Source organism: Salmo salar, chromosome 20 (assembly GCF_965601325.2).
Source record: "Salmo salar chromosome 20, fSalSal1, whole genome shotgun sequence".
Taxonomy (NCBI): domain Eukaryota; kingdom Metazoa; phylum Chordata; class Actinopteri; order Salmoniformes; family Salmonidae; genus Salmo; species Salmo salar.
Genome location: NC_138310.1, coordinates 85,540,742 through 85,567,483, shown reverse-complemented (window position 1 = coordinate 85,567,483; position 26,742 = coordinate 85,540,742). Strand labels below are relative to the sequence as shown.

General features: G+C 44.6%; 1 protein-coding gene across 1 annotated transcript in view; it reads left to right on the top strand.

Moving 5' to 3' along the window:
* Positions 1-26,742, top strand: part of lekr1 (leucine, glutamate and lysine rich 1) — a 63,734-nt gene that overhangs the window by 31,462 nt on the left and 5,530 nt on the right. Inside the window, exon 3 of the mRNA XM_014163512.3 lies at positions 10,653-11,044. Coding sequence (XP_014018987.2) covers positions 10,653-11,044 — 392 coding nt within the window. The remainder of the gene's footprint in view (positions 1-10,652; positions 11,045-26,742) is intronic.

Below are 26,742 nucleotides of genomic sequence, written 5' to 3'. Positions count from 1 at the left end.
CTTGCCAGTTGGTCAGCGCATGCTCGTAGTACACGTCCTTGTAATCCGTCTGGCCCTGCGGCCTTGTGTATGTTGACCTGTTTAAAGGTCTTACTCACATCAGCTACAGAGAGTGTGATCACACAGTCGTCCGGAACAGCTGATGCTCTCATGCATGTTTCAGTGTTACTTGCTTCGAAGCGATCATAGAAGTATTTTAGCCCGTCTGGTAGCCTCGTGTCACTGGGAAGGTCTCGGCTGTGCTTCCCTTTGTAGTCTGTAATAGTGTGCAAGCCCTGCCACATCCGATGAGCATCAGAGCCGGTGCAGCCTTCCTTGTAGCTCAGTTGGTAGAGCATGGTGTTTGCAACGCCAAGGGTTGTGGGTTCGATTCCCACGGGGGGCCAGCACAGGAAAAAAAATGTATGAAATTGTATGAAATGTATGCATTCACTACTGTAAGTCGCTCTGGATAAGAGTGTCTGCAAAATGACTAAAATGTAAATGTAAAATGTAGTAAGATCCGATCTTAGTCCTGTATTGACGCTTTGCCTGTTTGATGTTTCGTCAGAGGGCACAGCGGGAGAATCATTTCAGTCATCGTTATGATTCATGCTTTACTGTAGCCTGAAATTAATCCAGTGTAACTACCTCTCCTACCAGGCTGTATCACAACCGGTTGTGATTGGGAGTCCCAGCTAGGAGTCCCGGGCAGTGCACAATTGGCCCAGCGTTGTCCGGGTTAGGGTTTGGCTGGGGTAGGCCGTCATTGTAAATAAGAATTTGTTCTTAACTGACTTGCCTCGTTAAATAAATAAAAATTGGAGGGAGGGAGAGGGGGAGAGAGGGAGAGGGAGAGAGAGAGAGAAGACTAGAGGGAGCATCAGAAATCTTTTGCTGTCTAGGAAGAACAGCTTGAGCAGAACTCACTCTCATTGGCTGCCGGCATTAGCATATGAACCACCAAGCCTGTTCTTTCCGTCTTTCTTTCTCCTCTTTTCTTTATTATTCAATTCCTCCTCTCTCCTTGTGTCAGTTCTGGGGGAGGGGGGGGGTATAAAGGGTGTGTGTGTGGGGAGGGGGAGTTGAAGGGGTTAGCTTGTAGTTTGAGCGCTAAGCGAATGTGTCAGTGCCAAGGGCAAGGGGTCTTTCTGCAGGAACCAGCTTTATCACGAGAACAACGAACACACCACCCCCAGGGCCTCAGTGTGTGTGTGTCTGTGTGTGTGTGTGTGTGTGTGTGTGTGTGTGTGTGTGTGTGTGTGTGTGTGTGTGTGTGTGTGTGTGTGTGTGTGTGTGTGTGTGTGTGTGTGTGTGTGTGTGTGTGTGTGTGTGTGTGTGTGTGTGTGTGTGTGTGTGGATAATGTGCTTAGAGTGCTGTCTGTCTTCGTATCTTTATCGGGTGTGAGCGCGGATGTGTGTGTGTGTATGAGTTTGAGTGTGTGTCGGGGTGGGGTATGTGCCTGAGTGATTGTGGAAGAAAACAAGAGAGCGATATAGAAGCCTGGTCTGACCTGAGGCCTCGACCGTGTCTCAACCCTGGCCTGACGGAACCCCCCCCCCCTGCCTGCCCCCTCACACACACGCAAACACACAGACATAGACAGGCTCACACACATGAAGACACACATAGACTGGCTTTCACAGACACACACACCATGCTGATCCTGTCTGCACTCCACAATCCTCTCTCTCTCTCTCTGAGCCTCCAGGAAGCATGTGGACATTTTGCACGAAATAAAAATAAAAATAACTCACTCATCCACACATCATAACACACGCAGACCTAGGGCTGTGGCGGTCATGACATTTTGTCAGCCGGTTATCTCAGGCTGCACACGCTGTTCTCTCATCAAGTGGTCATATTTTCACCCATCAGACTATTCGCAATGTAATCTTGACTTTACTACACTGAACAAAAATATTAACGCAACATGTAAAGTGTTGGTCCCGTGTTTCATGAGCTGAAATTAAAGATCCCAGAAATATTCCATATACACAAAAAGGATATTTCTCTCAAATGTTGTGATACAAATATGTTTACATCCCTGTTAGTGAGAATTAATCCTTTGTCAAGATAATACATGCATCTGACAGGTGTGGCATATTATGGTGTTTTGAATGAATCCTCACCTTAGAAAGCGCTGTCCATTTTGTTGTTGTTAGGCATTGAACCAACATTCACAACTCATGTTTTCCATTCAGTTTAACCTGTTGTTGAACTTCTTTCTTCACATCAATCATCACAGTGAGGTGAGTTTTAAAAGCACATACTGTTTTGATGTGTGAAGTGTTTGATGTGATTTTAGATTGTATTTGCATTGATGTCAGAGTGGTTAGAGGGACAATAGAGCCCTGAGTACCAGACCATTAGGACCTGATGGAGGGATAATAGAGCCCTTTATAACCAGGCCATTAGGACCTGATGGAGGGATAATAGAGCCCTGAGTACCAGACCATTAGGACCTGATGGAGGGATAATAGAGCCCTTTATAACCAGGCCATTAGGACCTGATGGAGGGATAATAGAGCCCTGAGTACCAGACCATTAGGACCTGATGGAGGGATAATAGAGCCCTTTATAACCAGGCCATTAGGACCTGATGGAGGGACAATAGAGCCCTTTATAACCAGGCCATTAGGACCTGAGGGAGGGACAATAGAGCCCTTTATAACCAGACCATTAGGACCTGATGGAGGGACAATAGAGCCCTTTATAACCAGGCCATTAGGACCTGAGGGAGGGACAATAGAGCCCTTTATAACCAGGCCATTAGGACCTGATGGAGGGACAATAGAGCCCTTTATAACCAGGCCATTAGGACCTGAGGGAGGGACAATAGAGCCCTTTATAACCAGGCCATTAGGACCTGATGGAGGGACAATAGAGCCCTTTATAACCAGGCCATTAGGACCTGATGGAGGGACAATAGAGCCCTTTATAACCAGGCCATTAGGACCTGATGGAGGGACAATATAGCCCTGAGTAATAGCCCATTAGGACCTGATGGAGGGACAATATAGCCCTTTATAACCAGGCCATTAGGACCTGATGGAGGGACAATATAGCCCTGAGTAATAGCCCATTAGGACCTGATGGAGGGAAAATAGAGCACGGAGTACCAGGCCATTAGGACCTGATGGAGGGACAATAGAGCCCTTTATAACCAGGCCATTAGGACCTGATGATCATTAATGAGTTGGGTTCTACTAACACATGTCCAGAGTGAATGAGAGATTACCGTGATTCAACGATCACATGGAATTTTACTGTGGTCATGACTCATGACTGCCGGTGTGGTGGTAATGAGGTCACCACAACAGCCCTACGCGCGCACACACAGACACACAGTAAGACGGACGGCAGATGAAGTTAGATATGACACAGATAAACCATTCTAGACGGGGACATGACATAAATGAAGACTGACAGAGAGTGAAGAAGCACTGGTAGAGGGTGATCAATAGAAAGACAGATATACAGTAACCAGAGAATGACAAGAGTGTGCAAAGCTGTCAAGGCAAAGAGTGGCTACTTTGAAGAATCTAAAATCTAAAATATATTTTGATTTGTTTAACACTTTTTTGGTTACTACATGATTCCATGTGTTATTTCATAGTTTTGATGTCTTCACTATTATTTTACAATGTACATAAAGAAAAACCCTTGAATGAGTAGGTGTGTCCAAACTTTTAATTGGTACTGTTGTCACGACTTCCGCTGAAGTTGGTGCCTCTCCTTGTTCGTTCGGCGGTCGACGTCACCGGCTTTCTAGCTGCCACCGATCCACCTTTCTTTTTCCATTTGTTATGTCTTGATTGTTCACACCTGGTTCCCATCTCGTGATGATTATTTTCCCTATTTAAACCTCTGGTTCTCATTATGTTTTGAGCGTGATTGTTTGCTTGTCATCGTGTTAGTTGTTTTGTGTCAGGATTATTTATCCCTGCGTTGATTTTGATTTATGAGTTTCTTCGAGAGTAAAGTACATTATTTTACTCAGTTCTGTGTCCTGCGCTTGACTCTATCCTCACCTCCACATAACTGACACTGACAACTGTATATTTTTATTCCACTTATAATTTGACCGGTCCGTGCGTTGTCAGAGTATAGACTGAAGACGAAAACACATCGCATCGAATGACAGTCTGCCGTTCGTTCGCCATTTGTTCGGCCACGGTGTGTTTTACGGCTGACAGACACATTTCTGGGCTTGCTTCACCTTGTTTACAAACCTGTGCCTCAAAGACACGTGAACTGTCAGATTGTCACCAGAACATCCTCTGTCACGTTATCACTGGGAAGCCTCTGGGTTGTGATGTAATCTAGACGGATCCTCTGACGCGGTGAGATATGACATCCATAATAACAAAGGCCACAGGCACAGCAGCGGGGCCTGTTTCTGAGATTAAACTATTTTAAAAGCACATGTCACCAGGAAAGCTACAGTAGGTGAGCTCACACGTCAGCCATTTGTCAAACGTCAAATAGAAAGAAAATAGAATGTAGGCCAACTCTGGTAGACACACAATGCTGTCCCCTCCTTAGTATCGTTCCCTCTTCTCTCTCATTGTCCCACCTCTCACTCCTTTTCTCTTGTTCTCTCTCTTTCTATGTTGTCATCATACAACCCTCTGTGTTCACTGGGGCGGAGGTGAGAGTGAGAACTGGTGAGATTGACTGGTGGGTGGAGGTGAGAGTGAGAACTGGTGAGATTGACTAGTGGGTGGAGGTGAGAGTGAGAGCTGGTGAGATTGACTGGTGGGTGGAGGTGAGAGTGAGAGCTGGTGAGATTGACTAGTGGGTGGAGGTGAGAGTGAGAGCTGGTGAGATTGACTAGTGGGTGGAGGTGAGAGTGAGAGCTGGTGAGACTGGTTAATTTGCATAATTGTGTGGAATTTAATTGGCACTTGGGTATTTTCGTTAGTCGTCATGCATCTTATCACCTGTCAGACAGGATACAGAGCCTAGTTAGAGGAGCAGAATATCACCTGTCAGACAGGATACAGAGCCTAGTTAGAGGAGATGAATAGTCTACCACCTGTCAGACAGGATGCAGAGCCTAGTTAGAGGAGAAGAATATCACCTGTCAGACAGGATACAGAGCCTAGTTAGAGGAGAAGAATATCACCTCTCAGACAGGATACAGAGCCTAGTTAGAGGAGATGAATAGTCTACCACCTGTCAGACAGGACCAGAATAGCTCCTCAAAAAGCCTGTAGGTTTCTGGAGTGAAGCCTGCTGTTGTAAGCCCAGTCATTGGTCTGTCACGGCTGTCGAAAGGATCGGACCAAAGTGCAGCGTGGTTGTAGTTCCACATTTTATTAAATCTGTGAAACTTTGCAAAATATAAATAACTGAATTTACAAAACAACAAACCATGACGCAGAGAGAAACAAACACTACTCAAAAATAATCACCCACAAAACCCAGGAAGAAAAACCCCTACTTAAATATGATCTCCAATCAGAGGTAACGAGGACCAGAAATAGAAAAACTAGAACTTAAACATAGAAATAGAAAACATAGAAAAACACAACACCCCCTGTCACGCCCTGACCTACTCTACCATAGAAAATCACATCTTACCATGGTCAGCACGTGACAGTACCCCCCCCCCCCCCCCACCCCCCCCCCCAAAAAAAGGTGCAGACTCCGAATGCACCTAAAACAAAAGAAACCACAAAACAAAAGGGAGGGTAGGGAGGGTGACAATTGTCTATGGTGGCTCAAATGCAGTCCATATAACCTTAACCTCCAGCAGAGGAGGCGGCTCAGGTTCGGGGCGTACTCCCCGCTCCACCCGCTGATCCTTCTGCTTTATTACCACCTTACCGTGGATCGTCGTCGAAAGAAACGGACTGTAGATCATTGCTGGAGGTTCTGGGCTGCAGGCTGCTGCAGGCCGCCGCTGGAGGCTCCGGACTGGGGAGCGTCGCTGGAGGCTCCGGACTGGGGAGCGTGCCATGGATCATCACTACAGGTTCCGCGCCATGGATCATCCCTGGAGGCTTCGTGCCATGGATCATCCCTGGAGGCTTCTTTCGTGGAGCTGGAATAGGTCTCACCGGACTAGAGAACGTCGCTGAGAGTTCTGGACTAGGGAACGTCGCTGGAGGCCGGGTGTGCGGAGCAGGCACAGGGTATACTGGGCTGTGGAGGCGCACTGGAGGTCTGGAGCTTATGGCTGGCACAACCCGTCCTGGCTGGATAACCTCCGTAGCCCGACAAGCGCGAGGCGTTGTGACAGGTCGCACAGGTTTGTGCTGGCGAACTGGGGGTACCGTGCGTAGAGCTGGCGCAGGATAACCTGGACCGAGAAGACGCACCGGAGACCAGGAACGCTGAGCAGGCATACTCCTTCCTGGCTGAATGCCAACTCTAGCACGGCGCCTGTGAGGAGCTTGCACCGAGTGCACCGGGCTGTAGCTGCGCACTGGCGACACAGTGCGTATCTCAGCATAACATGGTGCTTGCGCGATCACTCGCCCCCCGCACAAGGAGTTGGCTCAGGTCTCCAACCTGACTCTGCCAATCTCCCCGTGTCCCCCCCCCCCCCCCCCGGCTGTCTCTCGCCCTTGCCTCGTTGTTGGTACAGCGCCTCATAATGACGCCGCTCCGCTTTAGCTGCCTCAATCTCCTCCCTCGGACGGCGATACTCCCCAGCCTGCCTCCAGGGTCCTTTTCCGTCCAGAATTTCCTCCTAGGTCCATTTCTGTTGCTCCTGGGCACGCTGCTTGGTCCTTTTGTGGTGGGTGATTCTGTCACGGCTGTCGAAAGGATCGGACCAAAGTGCAGCGTGGTTGTAGTTCCACATTTTATTAAATCCGTGAATCTTTGGAAAACATAAATAACTGAATTTACAAAACAATAAACCGTGACGCAGAGAGAAACAAACACTACTCAAAATATAATCACCCACAAAACCCAGGAAGAAAAACCCCTACTTAAATATGATCTCCAATCAGAGGTAACGAGGACCAGCTGCCTCCAATTGGAGATCAACCCCCCCCCCCAAAAAAAACATAGAAATAGAAAAACTAGAACTTAAACATAGAAATAGAAAACATAGAAAAACACAAAACACCCCCTGTCACGCCCTGATTTACTCTACCATAGAAAATCACATCTTACTGTGGTCAGGACGTGACATGGTCAGCCCAGTCATTGGTCAGCCCAGTCATTGGTCAGCCCAGTTATTGCGCATCAAATATACAATTCTAAATGCAATAGTGTGTTAAAAAGGATGGAGGCCACGATTTAAAAAGAGCTATTGTTATTTCTCATTCTCAATTGGTAAAGCACATCTCCCATACGCCATTCGGATGCATAGGCTACAGAGCCCCACAATGGAGGTGCCATAAAAACCTTGCGCTCAAACAGGGAAATGGTTCCAATTGTTTTTCCACCATTCATTTTTTTCCCATCTGGGATTTTAGAATCACTTAAAATAAGGGCTGTGTTTCGTGTAGGCTTACCCTGGCTAGACGTTTTGATAACCATGTAAGTCTCTCTCGGACAAGTTGACTTTTATCAATATATACGGTTCTATTTAAAATGCTAATTACAAATCTACAAATCCTTGCAAGCTCCTGCAGGTCATCTCTAGCTGACACCTTTGTTAACAGGTGTTGATCCTGCAGGTCATCTCTAGCTGGCACCTTTGTTAACAGGTCATCTCTAGCTGACACCTTTGTTAACAGGTCATCTCTAGCTGACACCTTTGTTAACAGGTCATCTCTAGCTGGCACCTTTGTTAACAGGTCATCTCTAGCTGACACCTTTGTTAACAGGTATTGATCCTGCAGGTCATCTCTAGCTGGCACCTTTGTTAACAGGTCATCTCTAGCTGACACCTTTGTTAACAGGTATTGATCCTGCATGTCATCTCTAGCTGGCACCTTTGTTAACAGGTCATCTCTAGCTGACACCTTTGTTAACAGGTCATCTCTAGCTGACACCTTTGTTAACAGGTCATCTCTAGCTGACACCTTTGTTAACAGGTCATCTCTAGCTGACACCTTTGTTAACAGGTATTGATCCTGCAGGTCATCTCTAGCTGACACCTTTGTTAACAGGTCATCTCTAGCTGACACCTTTGTTAACAGGTATTGATCCTGCAGGTCATCTCTAGCTGACACCTTTGTTAACAGGTCATCTCTAGCTGACACCTTTGTTAACAGGTCATCTCTAGCTGACACCTTTGTTAACAGGTATTGATCCTGCAGGTCATCTCTAGCTGACACCTTTGTTAACAGGTATTGATCCTGCAGGTCATCTCTAGCTGACACCTTTGTTAACAGGTATTGATCCTGCAGGTCATCTCTAGCTGACACCTTTGTTAACAGGTCATCTCTAGCTGACACCTTTGTTAACAGGTCATCTCTAGCTGACACCTTTGTTAACAGGTCATCTCTAGCTGACACCTTTGTTAACAGGTCATCTCTAGCTGACACCTTTGTTAACAGGTCATCTCTAGCTGACACCTTTGTTAACAGGTCATCTCTAGCTGACACCTTTGTTAACAGGTATTGATCCTGCAGGTCATCTCTAGCTGACACCTTTGTTAACAGGTCATCTCTAGCTGACACCTTTGTTAACAGGTATTGGTCCTGCAGGTCATCTCTAGCTGACACCTTTGTTAACAGGTATTGATCCTGCATGTCATCTCTAGCTGACACCTTTGTTAACAGGTCATCTCTAGCTGACACCTTTGTTAACAGGTATTGATCCTGCAGGTCATCTCTAGCTGACACCTTTGTTAACAGGTCATCTCTAGCTGACACCTTTGTTAACAGGTATTGATCCTGCAGGTCATCTCTAGCTGACACCTTTGTTAACAGGTCATCTCTAGCTGACACCTTTGTTAACAGGTATTGATCCTGCAGGTCATCTCTAGCTGACACCTTTGTTAACAGGTCATCTCTAGCTGACACCTTTGTTAACAGGTCATCTCTAGCTGACACCTTTGTTAACAGGTATTGATCCTGCAGGTCATCTCTAGCTGACACCTTTGTTAACAGGTATTGTGTCAATTTAAAAATTGCACAAGACAGTTCACAGAATTGTCTATTTAAAGAAATCTATTCATTACTACATTTAGCTAACGTTAGATAGTTCGTCCAGAGATTTTTACCTTTGCCTCAATTTGGCAGTCTCATCCAGATCATCATGGTATTTTTGGTTAATTAGCGTTTCGTTTTTAAGGGATAGATACAGGCGAATATATATTGATAAGTCACCTTGTCTGAGAGAGATATACATGTTTATCAAAACGTCACGCCAGGGTAAGCCTACACGAAACACAGCCCTTATTGTAAGTGGTTCTAAAATCCCCTATGGGGAAAAATGAATGGTGGAAAAATGATTGGAACCATTTCCCTATTTGACTGCTAGGTTATATGGGTATTATGACTCATACTGTTGTATTCTATAGCCTGCCTACTATGAGCGCGTCACCTACCACTTTACAATGTGGGCTTGAGGCAGTATAATGGTTTGAAACCTGAACGTTTTACTTTACTTCAAATAATGAGGCATGTCTTCCTTGTTTCAATGTAGCCTTTCAAAAATCCATCCATAAAAACATGGAGGCAATTATTTTATAAAGATTTCCTGATGCCATTAACCAGTATTTCTCTCCTGTTCTATTGGTTTTCATATAAACTTTCGTTGGATGTCCAGAAGCCAAAGGCACAATCCTAGTCATATTAGCAACCCATCATAGTAGTTGCCATTAGGTTCCCCCTCTTTCTAAGTTTCTTACCGAGATGTTCATCTCTTTCACATATGGAACTGCTTGCATTAGGTGTGCAGTTTAGAACTGTGTTTTCCGCGAATTGCATTTTGGGTAAATGTTTGAAAATGACGTGTTATTATCTTCTTCGTTACAGGAGTTTCATGTTCAATAGTAGACTAAAGCATTTTGACTGGAAGACAATAGGCTTGCTATTTTTACATGTTTCCATTAAGCTCTTATTGAACAATATCCAGGCCTTGTATGCGTGCATAGTATCAGAGAGGAAGAGGCGAAGCGAGAGGTTTCATTCTCGCCAAAATCTAACCAAAATAAGTCCAATGGGTTTATTTTCTGGCCTAAGCTTGTCTCCTGCTTTCCCGCATTGGGACGACTTAAATTTTTAGGGGGCGGAAGCATAAGCATCTCGTCATTATATACATTATATATCTCTGATAGTGTTTCTTTGTTGGTCAGGTCATTTTACGTTTTTTTTTTTACCATTTGTTGATCGCTTAATGAGGGTCAATTAGTTGGCAGCAAAATGGACAGAAATATGAATCCCTTATAAGGGGTTTATATCATTCACACGAATTGTAATTGTTGGTAAGCTATTTGAGTTTAATTTTATTATTTTTTTTACCTTTATTTAACTAGGCAAGTCAGTTAAGAACAAATTCTTATTTTCAATGACGGCCTAGGAACAGTGTTGTTCAGGGGCAGAACGACAGATTTGTACCTTGTCAGCTCGGGGATTCGAACTTGCAACCTTTCGGTTACTTTCGGTTACTAGCCCAATGCTAGTAACCGAAAGGCTACCCTGTTAGAGGCAAGGGTAGAGTTACATTTGGTGGTGGTTAAAATCACATTAGTTAGGATTACATTATTGGATCGATTGGCTGAGAGACTGATGTACTTTCTGTCTGTTGTTTTCAGATGGAGAGGTCAGAGACTGTGTGTCAGTACTGCGGTGTGAGTTATCTCATCCTCCACGAGTTCCAGCTCCTCCAGGACAGGTTGGCCCAGGTGGAGAGAGAGCTCCAGAACCAGAGCGGGGCCACAGAGAGAGAGAGAGCCAAGAGAGAGCTGCTGGAACTGGGCAGAGAGGAATGGGAGAGGGCTCTGAGAGAAGAGATCCAAAGAGGGGCCACGGAGAAAGAGAAAGTCCTGAGAGAAGAACATGAAAAGAGGTTTAAAGAGAAGAGATTCCTAAATGAGGAGATAGAAAAAATGAGTGAGGAGAGATGGAGAGTCCTGAAAGAAAAACTCCATCAGGCCAACACTCATCTGGAGGAACAGAGGGAAGACCTACATCAGCTGGAAGAGAGGTGGGAGAGATATTTGCAGTCTGTCTGGCAGGCCAACACACTGACCTGTTACTGTAATGCAGACACTTTTTGGCAGCCCGACAGATTCTGTTCCGTATTTCACTCCAGAGAGAAGGAAAGAAGAGAGGAGAAAAGATTAGCCGTGAAAAAATGGCCACGTATTGTAGATTTCACAGAAGATATCTAACTTAGATTTAGATCTTGACTTAGCTGTAGGCCTGTATCTGTATCGTGCATGCATCTGTGTATCGTGCATGCATCTGTGTATCGTGCACGCATCTGTGTACCGTGCACGCATCTGTGTACCGTGCACGCATCTGTGTACCGTGCACGCATCTGTGTACCGTGCATGCATCTGTGTACCGTGCACGGTTCCGTGTATCGTGCATGTGTGTGTGTTTATCTAATGTCTAGGCCTAGGCTATGTCTCTATAACTATGGTATGAGCGTATATGTGTGCATTTGAATGTGTGTTCTTGTGTCTTCTATCCCTAGTGTGAAAGCATATTTAATAATAAGTTTAATGCCTCCAATTACCTTTGAGTCACGTTGATGTGCCTAACCCATGCACACCATTACGTCTCTCTCTCGCTCTCTCTCTCTCCCTCTCTCTCTGTGATGCAAGCGAGCATCTCAGTGTAATTATAGATTTACTGGATATCTCAATAGAATATCTTTTTCACGCCATCGCCTTTCACATCCCCATTCTAGAAATAGGGAGGGATGGCAGTTATAGAAACAGAGGGTGGAAGAGTGTCTATTATAGAAATAGAGGGCTTGAGACATGACCAGAGCTGAGGAACTATGTTTCTGTGTGGTACCAGCTATTTCCTTCTGCTCTGATGAACAGTTTCAGTTTGACATAGTTACCAGCCCACCTGCAGGTGGACTAGTAAATCTGACTCAGACAAGGAAAAAGTGGTGGATGGAAAGACGGAAAGAGAGAGCGATATCACAGGGAATAAGGTGGAAAGAGGATGAGCATCGGACAGATGAGAGCAAGCGAGAGAGAGACAGAGAGAGAGAGACCGAGAGAGAACTAGAGAGCGAGAGAGAGAGACAGAGAGACAAAGAGAGAGGGAGAGGGAGAGAGAGTGCGAAAGAGAGCGAGAGAGAGAGACAGAGGGAGAGAGAAAGAGAGAGACACAGAGAGAGAGCAACAGAGAGAGAGAGACAGAGAGAGAGACAGAGAGAGAAAGAGAGACAGAGAGAGAAAAAGAGACAGAGAGAGACAGAGAGAGAGAGAGACAGAGAGAGAGAGACAACCCATTTCAAAACACTCTACAACACCGTTCAAATTGACACAAACGCAGAACAACGCCAAATCCATGAGAAGTTGAATGGATTAGAAAAAGCTATAAAGTACAATCAAAACCCATTGGACTCCCCAATTACTGACCAGGAGCTCTATAAGAAACTTCAGGCTCTCAAATTTGAAAAAGCATGCGGACCTGATGGCATCCTAAATGAGATGCTCAAACTCACTAGTGAAAAATTTCAATTGGCTATATTAAAACTGTTTAATTTGATCCTGAGTGTAGGTTATTTCCCTGACATCTGGAATCAAGGACTCATAACCCCAATCTTTAAGAACGGAGACAAATTTGACCCTAACAATTACAGAGGCATTTGTGTGAACAGTAACCTGGGGAAGGTTTTCTGTAGTATCATCAATGTAAGAGTTCTAAACTTCCTTAATAAGCACAATGTCTTGAGTAAAAGCCAAATTGGATTTATACCAAAACATCGCACAACTGATCATATTTACACCCTACACACCCTGATAGATAAACATGTCCACCAAAATAATACCAAAATATATGCTTGCTTTATCGACTTCCAAAAAGCATTTGATTCTATTTGGCATACAGGACTGTTCTACAAAGTTATTGAAAGTGGTGTAGGGGGTAAAACATATGACATAATTAAATCAATGTATACTGGCAATATGTGCAGCATTAAAATTGGTAAGAAAAGAACAGAATTCTTTAACCAGGGGCGGGGCCTTCGTCAGGGTTGCAATCTGAGCCCTGCACTCTTCAATATTTACATCAACGAATTGGCCACTATTCTAGAAAAATCCTCAGCCCCTGGTGTTAGTCTCCACAATTCAGAAGTTAAATGCCTACTCTTCGCAGATGACCTATGCCTGCTGTCACCCACAGCACCTGGCCTACAGCAGAGCCTGGACCTGCTAGAGCAGTACTGCCAGACCTGGGCCCTGGTAGTAAACCCCAAAAAGACTAAAATAATGATTTTCCAGAGAAGATCCAGATCTCAGGGAATTAGACCAAAGTTCTCAATTGGTACAAAATATATAGAGTACTGTACACACTACAATTACTTAGGTTTAAAAATAAGCTCAACTGGACACCTTAATGAGGCAGTGAATGAACTGAGAGAGAAAGCACGCAGGGCATTCTACGCCATTAAAAAGCAAATTCAAATTGAAATACCTATTAAAATTTGGCTAAAACTAATTGAATATGTCATTGAACCAATTGCACTTTATGGCAGCGAGGTGTGGGGTCCACTTGCAAAACAAGATTTCATCAAATGGGACAAACACCCCATTGAAACCCTACATGCAGAGTTCTGTAAGATTCTCCTATGTGTCCAGAGGAAAACTACAAACAATGCATGCAGGGCAGAATTAGGCCAATATCCACTAATAATAAAAACTCAAAAAAGAGTAATTAAGTTTTGGAAACATCTAAAATACAGTGACCCCCTCTCATATCATTACCAAGCCCTGCAATGCCAAGAGCTGAGCAAAGAAAAGAGTCCCCTCATCCAGCTGGTCCTGGGGCTGAGTTCACAAACCTGTTCTACTAACACACTGAAGCCTCAGGACCAGAACATCCAATCAATCAGAATAAACCAAATTACAACACAGTCAAAACAAAACTACATTGCTTATTGGGAAACACAAGCACAAACACAAAGCAAAATGCAGTGCTATCTGGCCCTAAATCGACAGTACACTATGGCTAAATATTTGACCATGGTTACTGATCAAAACCTTAGAAAAACCTTGACAAAGTACAGGCTCAGTGAGCACAGCCTTGCCATTGAGAAGGGTAGACACAGGAAAACCTGGCTCCCTGTAGAGGAAAGGCTGTGCAACCACTGCACCACAGCAGAACCTGAGACGGAGCTGCATTTCCTGACAAAATGTCAAAAATATAAAACAATTAGAGAGTGTCATTTCCCCAAATTTGAAACCCTTATTCAAGGTTTCAAAGACCTCTCTGATGAGGATAGGCTACCCGTCCTGTTGGGGGAGGACGCAGAGAGCTGTGTGTTGGCAGCGCACTACATTGCTGCCTGCCATAAGTTGAGGGACAGTGTCTGACAGACCAATAAACCTGCACATGTACTCTACTGTATGATTATTGTTATTGTTGAATATATGGTTATTTTGACCCTTGGTTATTGTTGTTACTGTTGTCCCGTTGACAATATTTGATTCTCATTTTTTATTTATTTTTATATTGTAAATATCCAAAATAAGCTTTGGCAATATGTATATTGTTACGTCATGCCAATAAAGCGAATTGAATTGAATTGAATTGAGAGACAGAGAGAGAGACAGAGAGAGAAAGAGAGACAGAGAGAGAAAGAGAGACAGAGAGAGAAAAAGAGACAGAGAGAGACAGAGAGAGACAGAGAGAAAGAGAGACAGAGAGAAAGAGAGACAGAGAGAGACAGAGAGAGAGACCTATAGCTCATCTCTTGGCAGTAGTACAGTAGACTACTTTATCACTGACCTCAACCCAGAGTCTCTCAGAGCGTTCACAGTCAGCCCACTGACACCCCTATCAGATCACAGACATCACAGTCTACTTATACAGAGCAGTACTCAATCATGAGGCATCAAAGCCAAAGGAACTGAATAATATTAAGAAATGCTATAGGTGGAAGGAAAGTAGTGTGGAAACCTACCAAAAAACAATTAGGCAACAACAAATTCAATCCCTTTTAGACAACTTCCTGGAGAAAATGCTCCACTGTAATAGTGAAGGTGTAAACTTGGCAGTAGAAAACCTAAACAGTATATTTGACCTCTCAGCTTCCCTATCAAATCTAAAAATATCAAACAGAAAACCGTTGAAAATTAACAACAAAGACAAATGGTTTGATGAAGAATGCAAAAAACCTAAGAAAGAAAGAAACAGGTTTGCTGTTTATTGGAGAAATTTGAGATGGAATGGAGTTCCATGCAATATTGGCTCTATATAATACTATACACTTTCTTGAATTTGTTCTGGATTTGGGGACTGTGAAAAGACCCCTGGTGGCATGTCTGGTGGGGTAAGTGTGTGTGTCAGAGCTGTGTGTAAGTTGACTATGCAAACAATTTGGGAAATTCAACACATTGTTTCTTATAAAATGAAGAAGTGATGCAGTCAGTCTCTCCTCAACTCTTAGCCAAGAGAGATTGGCATGCACAGTATTTATATCAGCCCTCTGATTACAATGAAGAGCAAGACGTGCTGCTCTGTTCTAGGCCACCTGCAACTTAACTAGGTCTTTCCTTGCAGCACTGGACCATACGACTGGACAATAATCAAGATTAGACAAAACTAGAGCCTGCAGGACTTGCTTTTTGGAGTGTGGTGTCATCTCTTTATTAAGGGAGAGGTCTGACCGATCTTTATAACCATTGAATCTATATGTTTTGACCATGACAGTTTACAATCTAAGGTAACACCAAGTAATTTAGTTTCCTCAACTTGTTCAACAGCCTCACCATTCATTACCAGATTCAGCTGAGGTCTAGAACTTAAGGAATGATTTGTACCAAATACAATGCTCTTAGTTTTAGAGACGTTCAGGAGTTATGGAAGCAGGAAGCTGATGAACTGTGACTGTAAGATCATATTACTATAGGAATTATAGAAGCAGGAAGCTGATGAACTGTGACTGTAAGATCATATTACTATAGGAATTATAGAAGCAGGAAGCTGATGAACTGTGACTGTAAGATCATATTACTATAGGAATTATAGATGCAGGAAGCTGATGAACTGTGACTGTAAGATCATATTACTATAGGAATTATAGAAGCAGGAAGCTGATGAACTGTGACTGTAAGATCATATTACTATAGGAATTATAGAAGCAGGAAGCTGATGAACTGTGACTGTAAGATCATATTACTATAGGAATTATAGAAGCAGGAAGCTGATGAACTGTGACTGTAAGATCATATTACTATAGGAATTATAGAAGCAGGAAGCTGATGAACTGTGACTGTAAGATCATATTACTATAGGAATTATAGAAGCAGGAAGCTGATGAACTGTGACTGTACAATCATATTACTATAGGAATTATAGAAGCAGGAAGCTGATGAACTGTGACTGTAAGATCATATTGCTGTGGTGCTGCTGTGGTGCTGCTGTTCACAGTGTTACTGCTGCCAAAGTGTGTTTCTGGGCCAGCCAGCACCAGTGGTTGTATTTGCGTTTTCAAAGTTGGCTGGTGTGTGTGTGTGTGTGTGTGTGTGTGTGTGTGTGTGTGTGTGTGTGTGTGTGTGTGTGTGTGTGTGGATGCACATGTGGTGCGGGTGTGTGAGGAGGCACGCTATGCATTCACAGCTGTCACACCAGGAAGTGGCAGTGGAGGGGGAGGACGGACGGTGGGGGGGGGGGGGTCGTCAATGAGCTCCTCACGCATACTACAACCAGACTGTTGTGTTAGAGGGCATGTTTCTCACACACACACAGAGCACACTGACACACGCATCATAACCATAGGCAATGCAATAAATAATGGGGAACACTTTAAATCAGTCTGTTGTCACACAATGCTACGGGGCTGAACCACTCACTGGACCCAGACACCATCAAATGATCTCCTGTCCTCTGCACCCATTAGCTCCATTATTGATTGACAGTTAATTCCTAGCCTGGAGCTGTGGTCAGACTCTCTTTCTGTCTCCATCTCTCTCTCCCTCTCTCTCGCTTTGTCGCTCTGTCTCGCTCTCTTTCGCTCGCTCTCTTTCTCTCTCCCTCTCCCTCCCTGTCTGTCTTTATCCCTCTCTGTCTTTATCTCTCTCTCTCTCTTTCTCTCTCTCCCACTGTCTATCTCTCTCTCTCTGTATTGTCATGTGTATTGTTGTGTGTATATGTGCGTGCATGCGTGTGTGTGTGTGTGTGTGTGTGTGTGTGTGTGTGTGTGTGTGTGTGTGTGTGTGTGTGTGTGTGTGTGTGTGCGTGCGTGCGTGCGTGCGTGCGTGCGTGCGTGCGTGCGCAGGCTTCTACCGTGCTATGTAATTAATAGCCTGGTGAAATGCCTCAGGGGTTAGCCTAATCCACCATCTAGGAGATTATAAATGGTATGTTTAGAGCCTGGGGGCACACTGAGGACAAATAGGGTCAAAGGTCAACCAGGCAGCCAAATGAGGCCTGATATGACCTGCTATGATGATGTGTTAGGGGTCAATGTTTACTGAAGAAGGATGTTCTCTTCTAAAATCAACACTCCTACTCTCTTCCTGTACTCACATACTCTATCTCACCCACACCTTCACTCTCTCCTAATCACTTATCCTGCAATTTAACAGCACTCAGCGCAGTACTTTAGCTGCAATTTATCAGCATTGGAGAGATTAACAGGAGGGAGGGAGGCAGGGAGGGAGGGAGGCAGGGAGTGCCTCCAAGAACTGAGGGAGGGAGGGTGAGAGGGAGGGAGAGAGGGAGGGAGGGAGGGAGGGAGGGAGGGAGAAGGTGCTGCTTGCTGTTCTGAATGACTGACTGACTGAATGACTGCACAGTGGGTATATGACTGTTTGTCAGAATAAATGCTCTTATGATTGTTGTGCCTCCAAGAACTGTGCTCATCTAAATACACAAGCACTAATGTACCACCCTTTTCCATTTCCGCCTGCAGAAAATAACATTTCTAGTTAGTATTATGTTGTAATATCTTCTCCAATATATCAGAGTGAAACATAGGCTGTTGTTAGGGCTGCATTAGAGAGACCTACACACACAAACTCACACGCACATGCACCTGGGGCTGGACGGTAATGGTGAGTGAAATAGATGGTATGGTAAAGGAGGGTAGATGGTATGGTAATGGGGGGATGGTAAAGAAGGGTAGATGGTATGGTAAAGGAGGGTAGATGGTACGGTAAAGGAGGGTAGATGGTATGGTAAAGGAGGGTAGATGTTATGGTAATGGAGGGTAGATGGTAAAGGAGGGTGGATGGTATGGTAATGGAGGGTAGATGGTATGGTAATGGAGGGTAGATGGTAAAGGAGGGTAGATGGTAAAGGAGGGTAGATGGTATGGTAAAGGAGGGTAGGTGGTATGGGATAGGAGGGTAGGTGGTAAAGGAGGGTAGGTGGTATGGTAAAGGAGGGTAGATGGTAAAGGAGGGTAGATGGTAAAGGAGGGTAGGTGGTATGGGATAGGAAGGTAGATGGTATGGTAAAGGAGGGTAGGTGGTATGGGATAGGAGGGTAGGTGGTAAAGGAGGGTAGGTGGTATGGTAAAGGAGGGTAGATGGTATGGTAAAGGAGGGGTAGATGGTATGGTAATGGAGGGTAGATGGTATGGTAAAGGAGGGTAGATGGTAAAGGAGGGTAGGTGGTATGGGGTAGATGGTATGGTAAAGGAGGGTAGATGGTATGGTAAAGGAGGGTAGATGGTATGGTAAAGGAGGGTAGATGGTATGGTAAAGGAGGGTAGATGGTAAAGGAGGGTAGGTGGTATGGGGTAGATGGTATGGTAAAGGAGGGTAGATGGTATGGTAAAGGAGGGTAGATGGTATGGTAAAGGAGGGTAGATGGTATGGTAAAGGAGGGTAGATGGTATGGTAAAGGAGGGTAGATGGTAAAGGAGGGTAGATGGTATGGTAAAGGAGGGTAGATGGTATGGGATAGGAGGGTAGATGGTATGGTAAAGGAGGGTAGATGGTATGGTAAAGGAGGGTAGATGGTAAAGGAGGGTAGATGGTATGGTAAAGGAGGGTAGATGGTATGGTAAAGGAGGGTAGATGGTAAAGGAGGGTAGATGGTAAAGGAGGGTAGGTGGTATGGGATAGGAAGGTAGATGGTATGGTAAAGGAGGGTAGGTGGTATGGTAAAGGAGGGTAGATGGTAAAGGAGGGTAGATGGTAAAGGAGGGTAGATGGTAAAGGAGGGTAGATGGTAAAGGAGGGTAGATGGTATGGTAAAGGAGGGTAGATGGTATGGTAAAGGAGGATAGATGGTATGGTAAAGGAGGGGTAGATGGTAAAGGAGGGTAGGTGGTATGGTAAAGGAGGGTAGGTGGTATGGGATAGGAGGGTAGGTGGTATGGGATAGGAGGGTAGATGGTATGGTAAAGGAGGGGTAGATGGTATGGGATAGGAGGGTAGATGGTATGGTAAAGGAGGGTAGATGGTATGGGATAGGAGGGTAGGTGGTAAAGGAGGGTAGGTGGTATGGTAAAGGAGGGTAGGTGGTATGGGATAGGAGGGTAGGTGGTAAAGGAGGGTAGGTGGTATGGTAAAGGAGGGTAGATGGTAAAGGAGGGTAGATGGTAAAGGAGGGTAGGTGGTAAAGGAGGGTAGATGGTAAAGGAGGGTAGATGGTAAAGGAGGGTAGGTGGTATGGGATAGGAAGGTAGGTGGTAAAGGAGGGTAGGTGGTATGGGATAGGAGGGTAGATGGTAAAGGAGGGTAGATGGTAAAGGAGGGTAGGTGGTATGGGATAGGAGGGTAGATGGTAAAGGAGGGGTAGATGGTAAAGGAGGGTAGATGGTATGGGATAGGAGGGTAGATGGTATGGTAAAGGAGGGTAGATGGTAAAGGAGGGTAGGTGGTATGGGGTAGATGGTATGGTAAAGGAGGGTAGGTGGTATGGGATAGGAGGGTAGATGGTATGGTAAAGGAGGGGTAGATGGTATGGTAAAGGAGGGGTAGATGGTAAAGGAGGATAGGTGGTAAAGGAGGGGTAGATGGTATGGTAAAGGAGGGTAGATGGTAAAGGAGGGTAGATGGTAAAGGAGGGTAGATGGTATGGTAAAGGAGGGTAGGTGGTATGGTAAAGGAGGGGTAGATGGTATGGGATAGGAGGGTAGATGGTATGGTAAAGGAGGGTAGATGGTATGGTAAAGGAGGGTAGATTGTATGGTAACGGAGGGTAGATGGTATGGTAAAGGAGGGGTAGATTGTATGACAAATTGACATTCACAGCCATTCATTCTAGGGAAGCACTTAAATCTATACTCCATTTACCATTGTGGTTATATCGTCAGTTCATGTTACCTATAGTAACCACACAAACAATACAACAATCAGCATTGTTCTGGCACAAATTAATGTACGTGTGTGTGTGTGTGTGTGTGTGTGTTTGGTAACTCTCTGTCAGATCTACTCTGAAGTTACAGAGTCAGCCTTTCTTCAAAGACATTATGCATGTGAGTCATTATGTCTGTCCCAATGGGAGCATTACGATACATATCAAATAAATACATGAATACACTGCAATACACACTCTGTATACCCGGGGTACGTGTACAGTCAGGGAGTGTATAATGACTGAGTTTGAGTTTTATTACAGTGGATGTTTTTGAAAAGCTGACCGGCTCAGTGCACCATCTGGAATCATGACAACAGATACAATACAACAACAACAGTAGCACTATTACAGCCCCCTCTCCCAACACACACACACACACACACACATTCCTCCCTGTCACAGAAACACACTTGTATAAACACGTGTGTGAGTTTGTATTCAAATACATGCTGGAGGGTAAACTGCCTTTCATGTCTCTCGGCTTTGAGACTAATGAGGACTGCGAAGATGTGATATCAGTGTGTGTGTGTGTGTATGCGTTTGTGTGTGTGTGTTTGTTTGTGTGTGTGTTGCTGTCCTTTCTGTGTTTTTGGATGATTACAGTCATCACTATGGTGTCCGTCATGGTTACCAGACAACACAACATAACAACAAGATACATACAAACACAGGTGACACACACACACACATAAACAAACTTACTCTTACAGTGAACGCACACACGGCGCGCTCACACTCGCACGTACATTAAGAAATGTAAAAGGCTTGCTTAATGATGTTGTGTTGAGTTGTCAATGACAGAAGTCCTGTCGTTAAGTGTATCATTGCAGTCGTTTTTTTCCCCTTTTGATGTGTCTTTGGTGTATTAGTTGTCGCGGTGTGTGTGTGCGTATGTATTAGTTGTCGTGGTGTGTGTAATAGTTGTCGTGGTGTGTGTGTAATAGTTGTCGTGGTGTGTGTGTAATAGTTGTCGTGGTGTGTGTGTAATAGTTGTCGTGGTGTGTGTGTATTAGTTGTCGTGGTGTGTGTAATAGTTGTCGTGGTGTGTGTGTAATAGTTGTCGTGGTGTGTGTGTAATATTTGTCGTGGTGTGTGTGTAATAGTTGTCGTGGTGTGTGTGTAATAGTTGTCGTGGTGTGTGAGTAATAGTTGTCGTGGTGTGTGTGTATTAGTTGTCGTGGTGTGTATTAGTTGTCGTGGTTTGTGTGTATTAGTTGTCGTGGTGTGTAATAGTTGTCGTGGTGTGTAATAGTTGTCGTGGTGTGTAATAGTTGTCGTGGTGTGTAATAGTTGTCGTGGTGTGTAGTAGTTGTCGTGGTGTGTAATAGTTGTCGTGGTGTGAATTAGTTGTCGTGGTGTGTGTAATAGTTGTCGTGGTGTGTATTAGTTGTCGTGGTGTGTAATAGTTGTCGTGGTGTGTAATAGTTGTCGTGGTGTGTAATAGTTGTCGTGGTGTGTATTAGTTGTCGTGGTGTGTAATAGTTGTCGTGGTGTGTATTAGTTGTCGTGGTGAGTATTAGTTGTCGTGGTGTGTAATAGTTGTCGTGGTGTGTATTAGTTGTCGTGGTGTGTAATAGTTGTCGTGGTGTGTAATAGTTGTCGTGGTGTGTAATAGTTGTCGTGGTGTGTATTAGTTGTCGTGGTGTGTAATAGTTGTCGTGGTGTGTATTAGTTGTCGTGGTGTGTAGTAGTTGTCGTGGTGAGTAATAGTTGTCGTGGTGTGTATTAGTTGTCGTGGTGTGTATTAGTTGTCGTGGTGTGTATTAGTTGTCGTGGTGTGTAGTAGTTGTCGTGGTGTGTAGTAGTTGTCGTGGTGTGTAGTAGTTGTCGGGGTGTGTAATAGTTGTCGTGGTGAGTAATAGTTGTCGTGGTGAGTAATAGTTGTCGTGGTGTGTATTAGTTGTCGTGGTGTGTATTAGTTGTCGTGGTGAGTAATAGTTGTCGTGGTGAGTAATAGTTGTCGTGGTGTGTATTAGTTGTCGTGGTGTGTAATAGTTGTCGTGGTGTGTAATAGTTGTCGTGGTGAGTAATAGTTGTCGTGGTGAGTAATAGTTGTCGTGGTGTGTAATAGTTGTCGTGGTGTGTAATAGTTGTCGTGGTGTGTAATAGTTGTCGTGGTGTGTAATAGTTGTCGTGGTGTGTATTAGTTGTCGTGGTGTGTAATAGTTGTCGTGGTGTGTATTAGTTGTCGTGGTGTGTAGTAGTTGTCGTGGTGTGTAGTAGTTGTCGTGGTGTGTAGTAGTTGTCGTGGTGTGTAGTAGTTGTCGTGGTGTGTAATAGTTGTCGTGGTGTGTAATAGTTGTCGTGGTGTGTAGTAGTTGTCGTGGTGTGTAATAGTTGTCGTGGTGTGTAGTAGTTGTCGTGGTGTGTAGTAGTTGTCGTGGTGTGTAATAGTTGTCGTGGTGTGTAATAGTTGTCGTGGTGTGTAGTAGTTGTCGTGGTGTGTAATAGTTGTCGTGGTGTGTAGTAGTTGTCGTGGTGTGTAATAGTTGTTGTGGTGTGTAATAGTTGTCGTGGTGTGTAATAGTTGTCGTGGTGTGTAGTAGTTGTCGTGGTGTGTAATCGTTGTCGTGGTGTGTAATAGTTGTCGTGGTGTGTAGTAGTTGTCGTGGTGTGTAATAGTTGTCGTGGTGTGTAGTAGTTGTCGTGGTGTATAGTAGTTGTCGTGGTGTGTAATAGTTGTCGTGGTGTGTAATAGTTGTCGTGGTGTGTAATAGTTGTCGTGGTGTGTAATAGTTGTCGTGGTGTGTAATAGTTGTCGTGGTGTGTAATAGTTGTCGTGGTGTGTAGTAGTTGTCGTGGTGTGTAATAGTTGTCGTGGTGTGTAATAGTTGTCGTGGTGTGTAATAGTTGTCGTGGTGTGTATTAGTTGTCGTGGTGTGTAATAGTTGTCGTGGTGTGTATTAGTTGTCGTGGTGTGTATTAGTTGTCGTGGTGTGTATTAGTTGTCGTGGTGTGTAGTAGTTGTCGTGGTGTGTAATAGTTGTCGTGGTGTGTATTAGTTGTCGTGGTGTGTAGTAGTTGTCGTGGTGTGTAATAGTTGTCGTGGTGTGTAATAGTTGTCGTGGTGTGTAATAGTTGTCGTGGTGTGTAATAGTTGTCGTGGTGTGTAGTAGTTGTCGTGGTGTGTAGTAGTTGTCGTGGTGTGTAATAGTTGTCGTGGTGTGTAATAGTTGTCGTGGTGTGTATTAGTTGTCGTGGTGTGTAATAGTTGTCGTGGTGTGTATTAGTTGTCGTGGTGTGTAATAGTTGTCGTGGTGTGTAATAGTTGTCGTGGTGTGTAATAGTTGTCGTGGTGTGTAATAGTTGTCGTGGTGTGTAGTAGTTGTCGTGGTGTGTAATAGTTGTCGTGGTGTGTAATAGTTGTCGTGGTGTGTATTAGTTGTCGTGGTGTGTAATAGTTGTCGTGGTGTGTATTAGTTGTCGTGGTGTGTAATAGTTGTCGTGGTGTGTATTAGTTGTCGTGGTGTGTATTAGTTGTCGTGGTGTGTAGTAGTTGTCGTGGTGTGTAGTAGTTGTCGTGGTGTGTAGTAGTTGTCGTGGTGTGTAATAGTTGTCGTGGTGTGTAATAGTTGTCGTGGTGTGTAGTAGTTGTCGTGGTGTGTAATAGTTGTCGTGGTGTGTATTAGTTGTCGTGGTGTGTATTAGTTGTCGTGGTGTGTATTAGTTGTCGTGGTGTGTGTAATAGTTGTCGTGGTGTGTAATAGTTGTCGTGGTGTGTATTAGTTGTCGTGGTGTGTAATAGTTGTCGTGGTCTGTAATAGTTGTCGTGGTGTGTAATAGTTGTCGTGGTGTGTAATAGTTGTCGTGGTGTGTAGTAGTTGTCGTGGTGTGTAGTAGTTGTCGTGGTGTGTAATAGTTGTCGTGGTGTGTAGTAGTTGTCGTGGTGTGTAGTAGTTGTCGTGGTGTGTAATAGTTGTCGTGGTGTGTAATAGTTGTCGTGGTGTGTAGTAGTTGTCGTGGTGTGTAGTAGTTGTCGTGGTGTGTAGTAGTTGTCGTGGTGTGTAATAGTTGTCGTGGTGTGTAATAGTTGTCGTGGTGTGTATTAGTTGTCGTGGTGTGTAATAGTTGTCGTGGTGTGTAATAGTTGTCGTGGTGTGTAATAGTTGTCGTGGTGTGTAATAGTTGTCGTGGTGTGTAATAGTTGTCGTGGTGTGTAGTAGTTGTCGTGGTGTGTAGTAGTTGTCGTGGTGTGTAATAGTTGTCGTGGTGTGTAATAGTTGTCGTGGTGTGTAATAGTTGTCGTGGTGTGTAATAGTTGTCGTGGTGTGTAATAGTTGTCGTGGTGTGTAATAGTTGTCGTGGTGTGTGTATTATGTGACGACCCTCCCACTCTGTCTGCCGTATTCTCTCACTTTGTTCTTGTTTCCTTATTAGGATGCCGGTGGGCGGAGTTGGGAGGGTCGTCAGCTACATGGGAAACACCTGGGCCCGGGTGTGTCCCAGGATAAATAGACCTCTTCCACATTGATTGGGGAGACTCTCTCCATGCAGACACTTTTGTTGATTTCTGTTGTGGTAGTTTTGTGGCTTTTTGGTTATTTGCTTTGGCACCCTTCATCACCCTGCACTATTACATTCAGGCATGCAAAACACTCACTTACACTACTGATTACTGATTACACACACCATTGTTCATTGTTCTTGTTACGAACTGGCTCAGAGTTCGCAACAAAAGGGAGACAACGTGGAGACAAGGAACACCAAAATATATATTTATTAACTAAAGTAAACTAAGAACAATAAACAATGGTGTGTGTAGTCAGTAATCAGTAGTGTAAGGGAGTATTTTGCATGCATAAATGGATGAGTTGTGCCATTAAACCCCTACAACTCATCCAGAACGCCGCTGCCCGTCTGGTGTTCAACCTTCCCAAGTTCTCTCACGTCACCCCGCTCCTCCGCACACTCCACTGGCTTCCAGTTGAAGCTCGCATCTGCTACAAGACCATGGTGCTTGCCTACGGAGCTGTGAGGGGAACGGCACCTCCGTTCCTTCAGGCTCTGATCAGTCCCTACACCCAAACAAGGGCACTGCGTTCATCCACCTCTGGCCTGCTCGCCTCCCTACCTCTGAGGAAGCACAGTTCCCGCTCAGCCCAGTCAAAACTGTTCGCTGCTCTGGCACCCCAATGGTGGAACAAGCTCCCTCACGACACCAGGACAGCGGAGTCAATCACCACCTTCCGGAGACACCTGAAACCCCACCTCTAAGTAATACCTGGGATAGGATTAAGTAATCCTTCTAACCACTGGATATCATAAGGTTAATGCACCAATTTGTAAGTCGCTCTGGATAAGAGCGTCTGCTAAATGACGTAAATGTAAATGTAAATAAATGAAATAATGCAGGGTGATGAAGGGTGCCAAAGCAAACCACCAAAAAGCCACAAAACTACCACAACAGAAATCAACAAAAGTGTCTGCATGGAGAGAGTCTCCCCAATCAATGTGGAAGAGGTCTATTTATCCTGGGACACACCCGGGCCCAGGTGTTTCCCATGTAGCTGACGACCCTCCCAACTCCGCCCACCGGCATCCTAATAAGGAAACAAGAACAAAGAGAGAGAATACGGCAGACAGAGTGGGAGGGTCGTCACATAATACACACAACACGACAACTATTACACACCACGACAACTATTACACACCACGACAACTATTACACACCACGACAACTACTACACACCACGACGACTACTACACACCACGACAACTACTACACACCACGACAACTATTACACACCACGACAACTATTACACACCACGACAACTATTACACACCACGACAACTATTACACACCACGACGACTATTACACACCACGACGACTATTACACACCACGACGACTATTACACACCACGACGACTATTACACACCACGACGACTATTACACACCACGACGACTACTACACACCACGACGACTACTACACACCACGACGACTACTACACACCACGACGACTATTACACACCACGACAACTATTACACACCACGACAACTATTACAGACCACGACAACTACTACACACCACGACAACTATTACACACCACGACAACTATTACACACCACGACAACTACTACACACCACGACAACTATTACACACCACGACAACTATTACACACCACGACAACTATTACACACCACGACAACTACTACACACCACGACAACTATTACACACCACGACAACTATTACACACCACGACAACTACTACACACCACGACAACTATTACACACCACGACAACTAATACACACCACGACAACTATTACACACCACGACAACTATTACACACCAGACAGAGTGGGAGGGTCGTCACAATTAGTTGGCGTGGTGTGTAATAGTTGTTGTGGTGTGTGTGTGTGTGTGTGTGTGTGTGTGTGTGTGTGTGTGTGTGTGT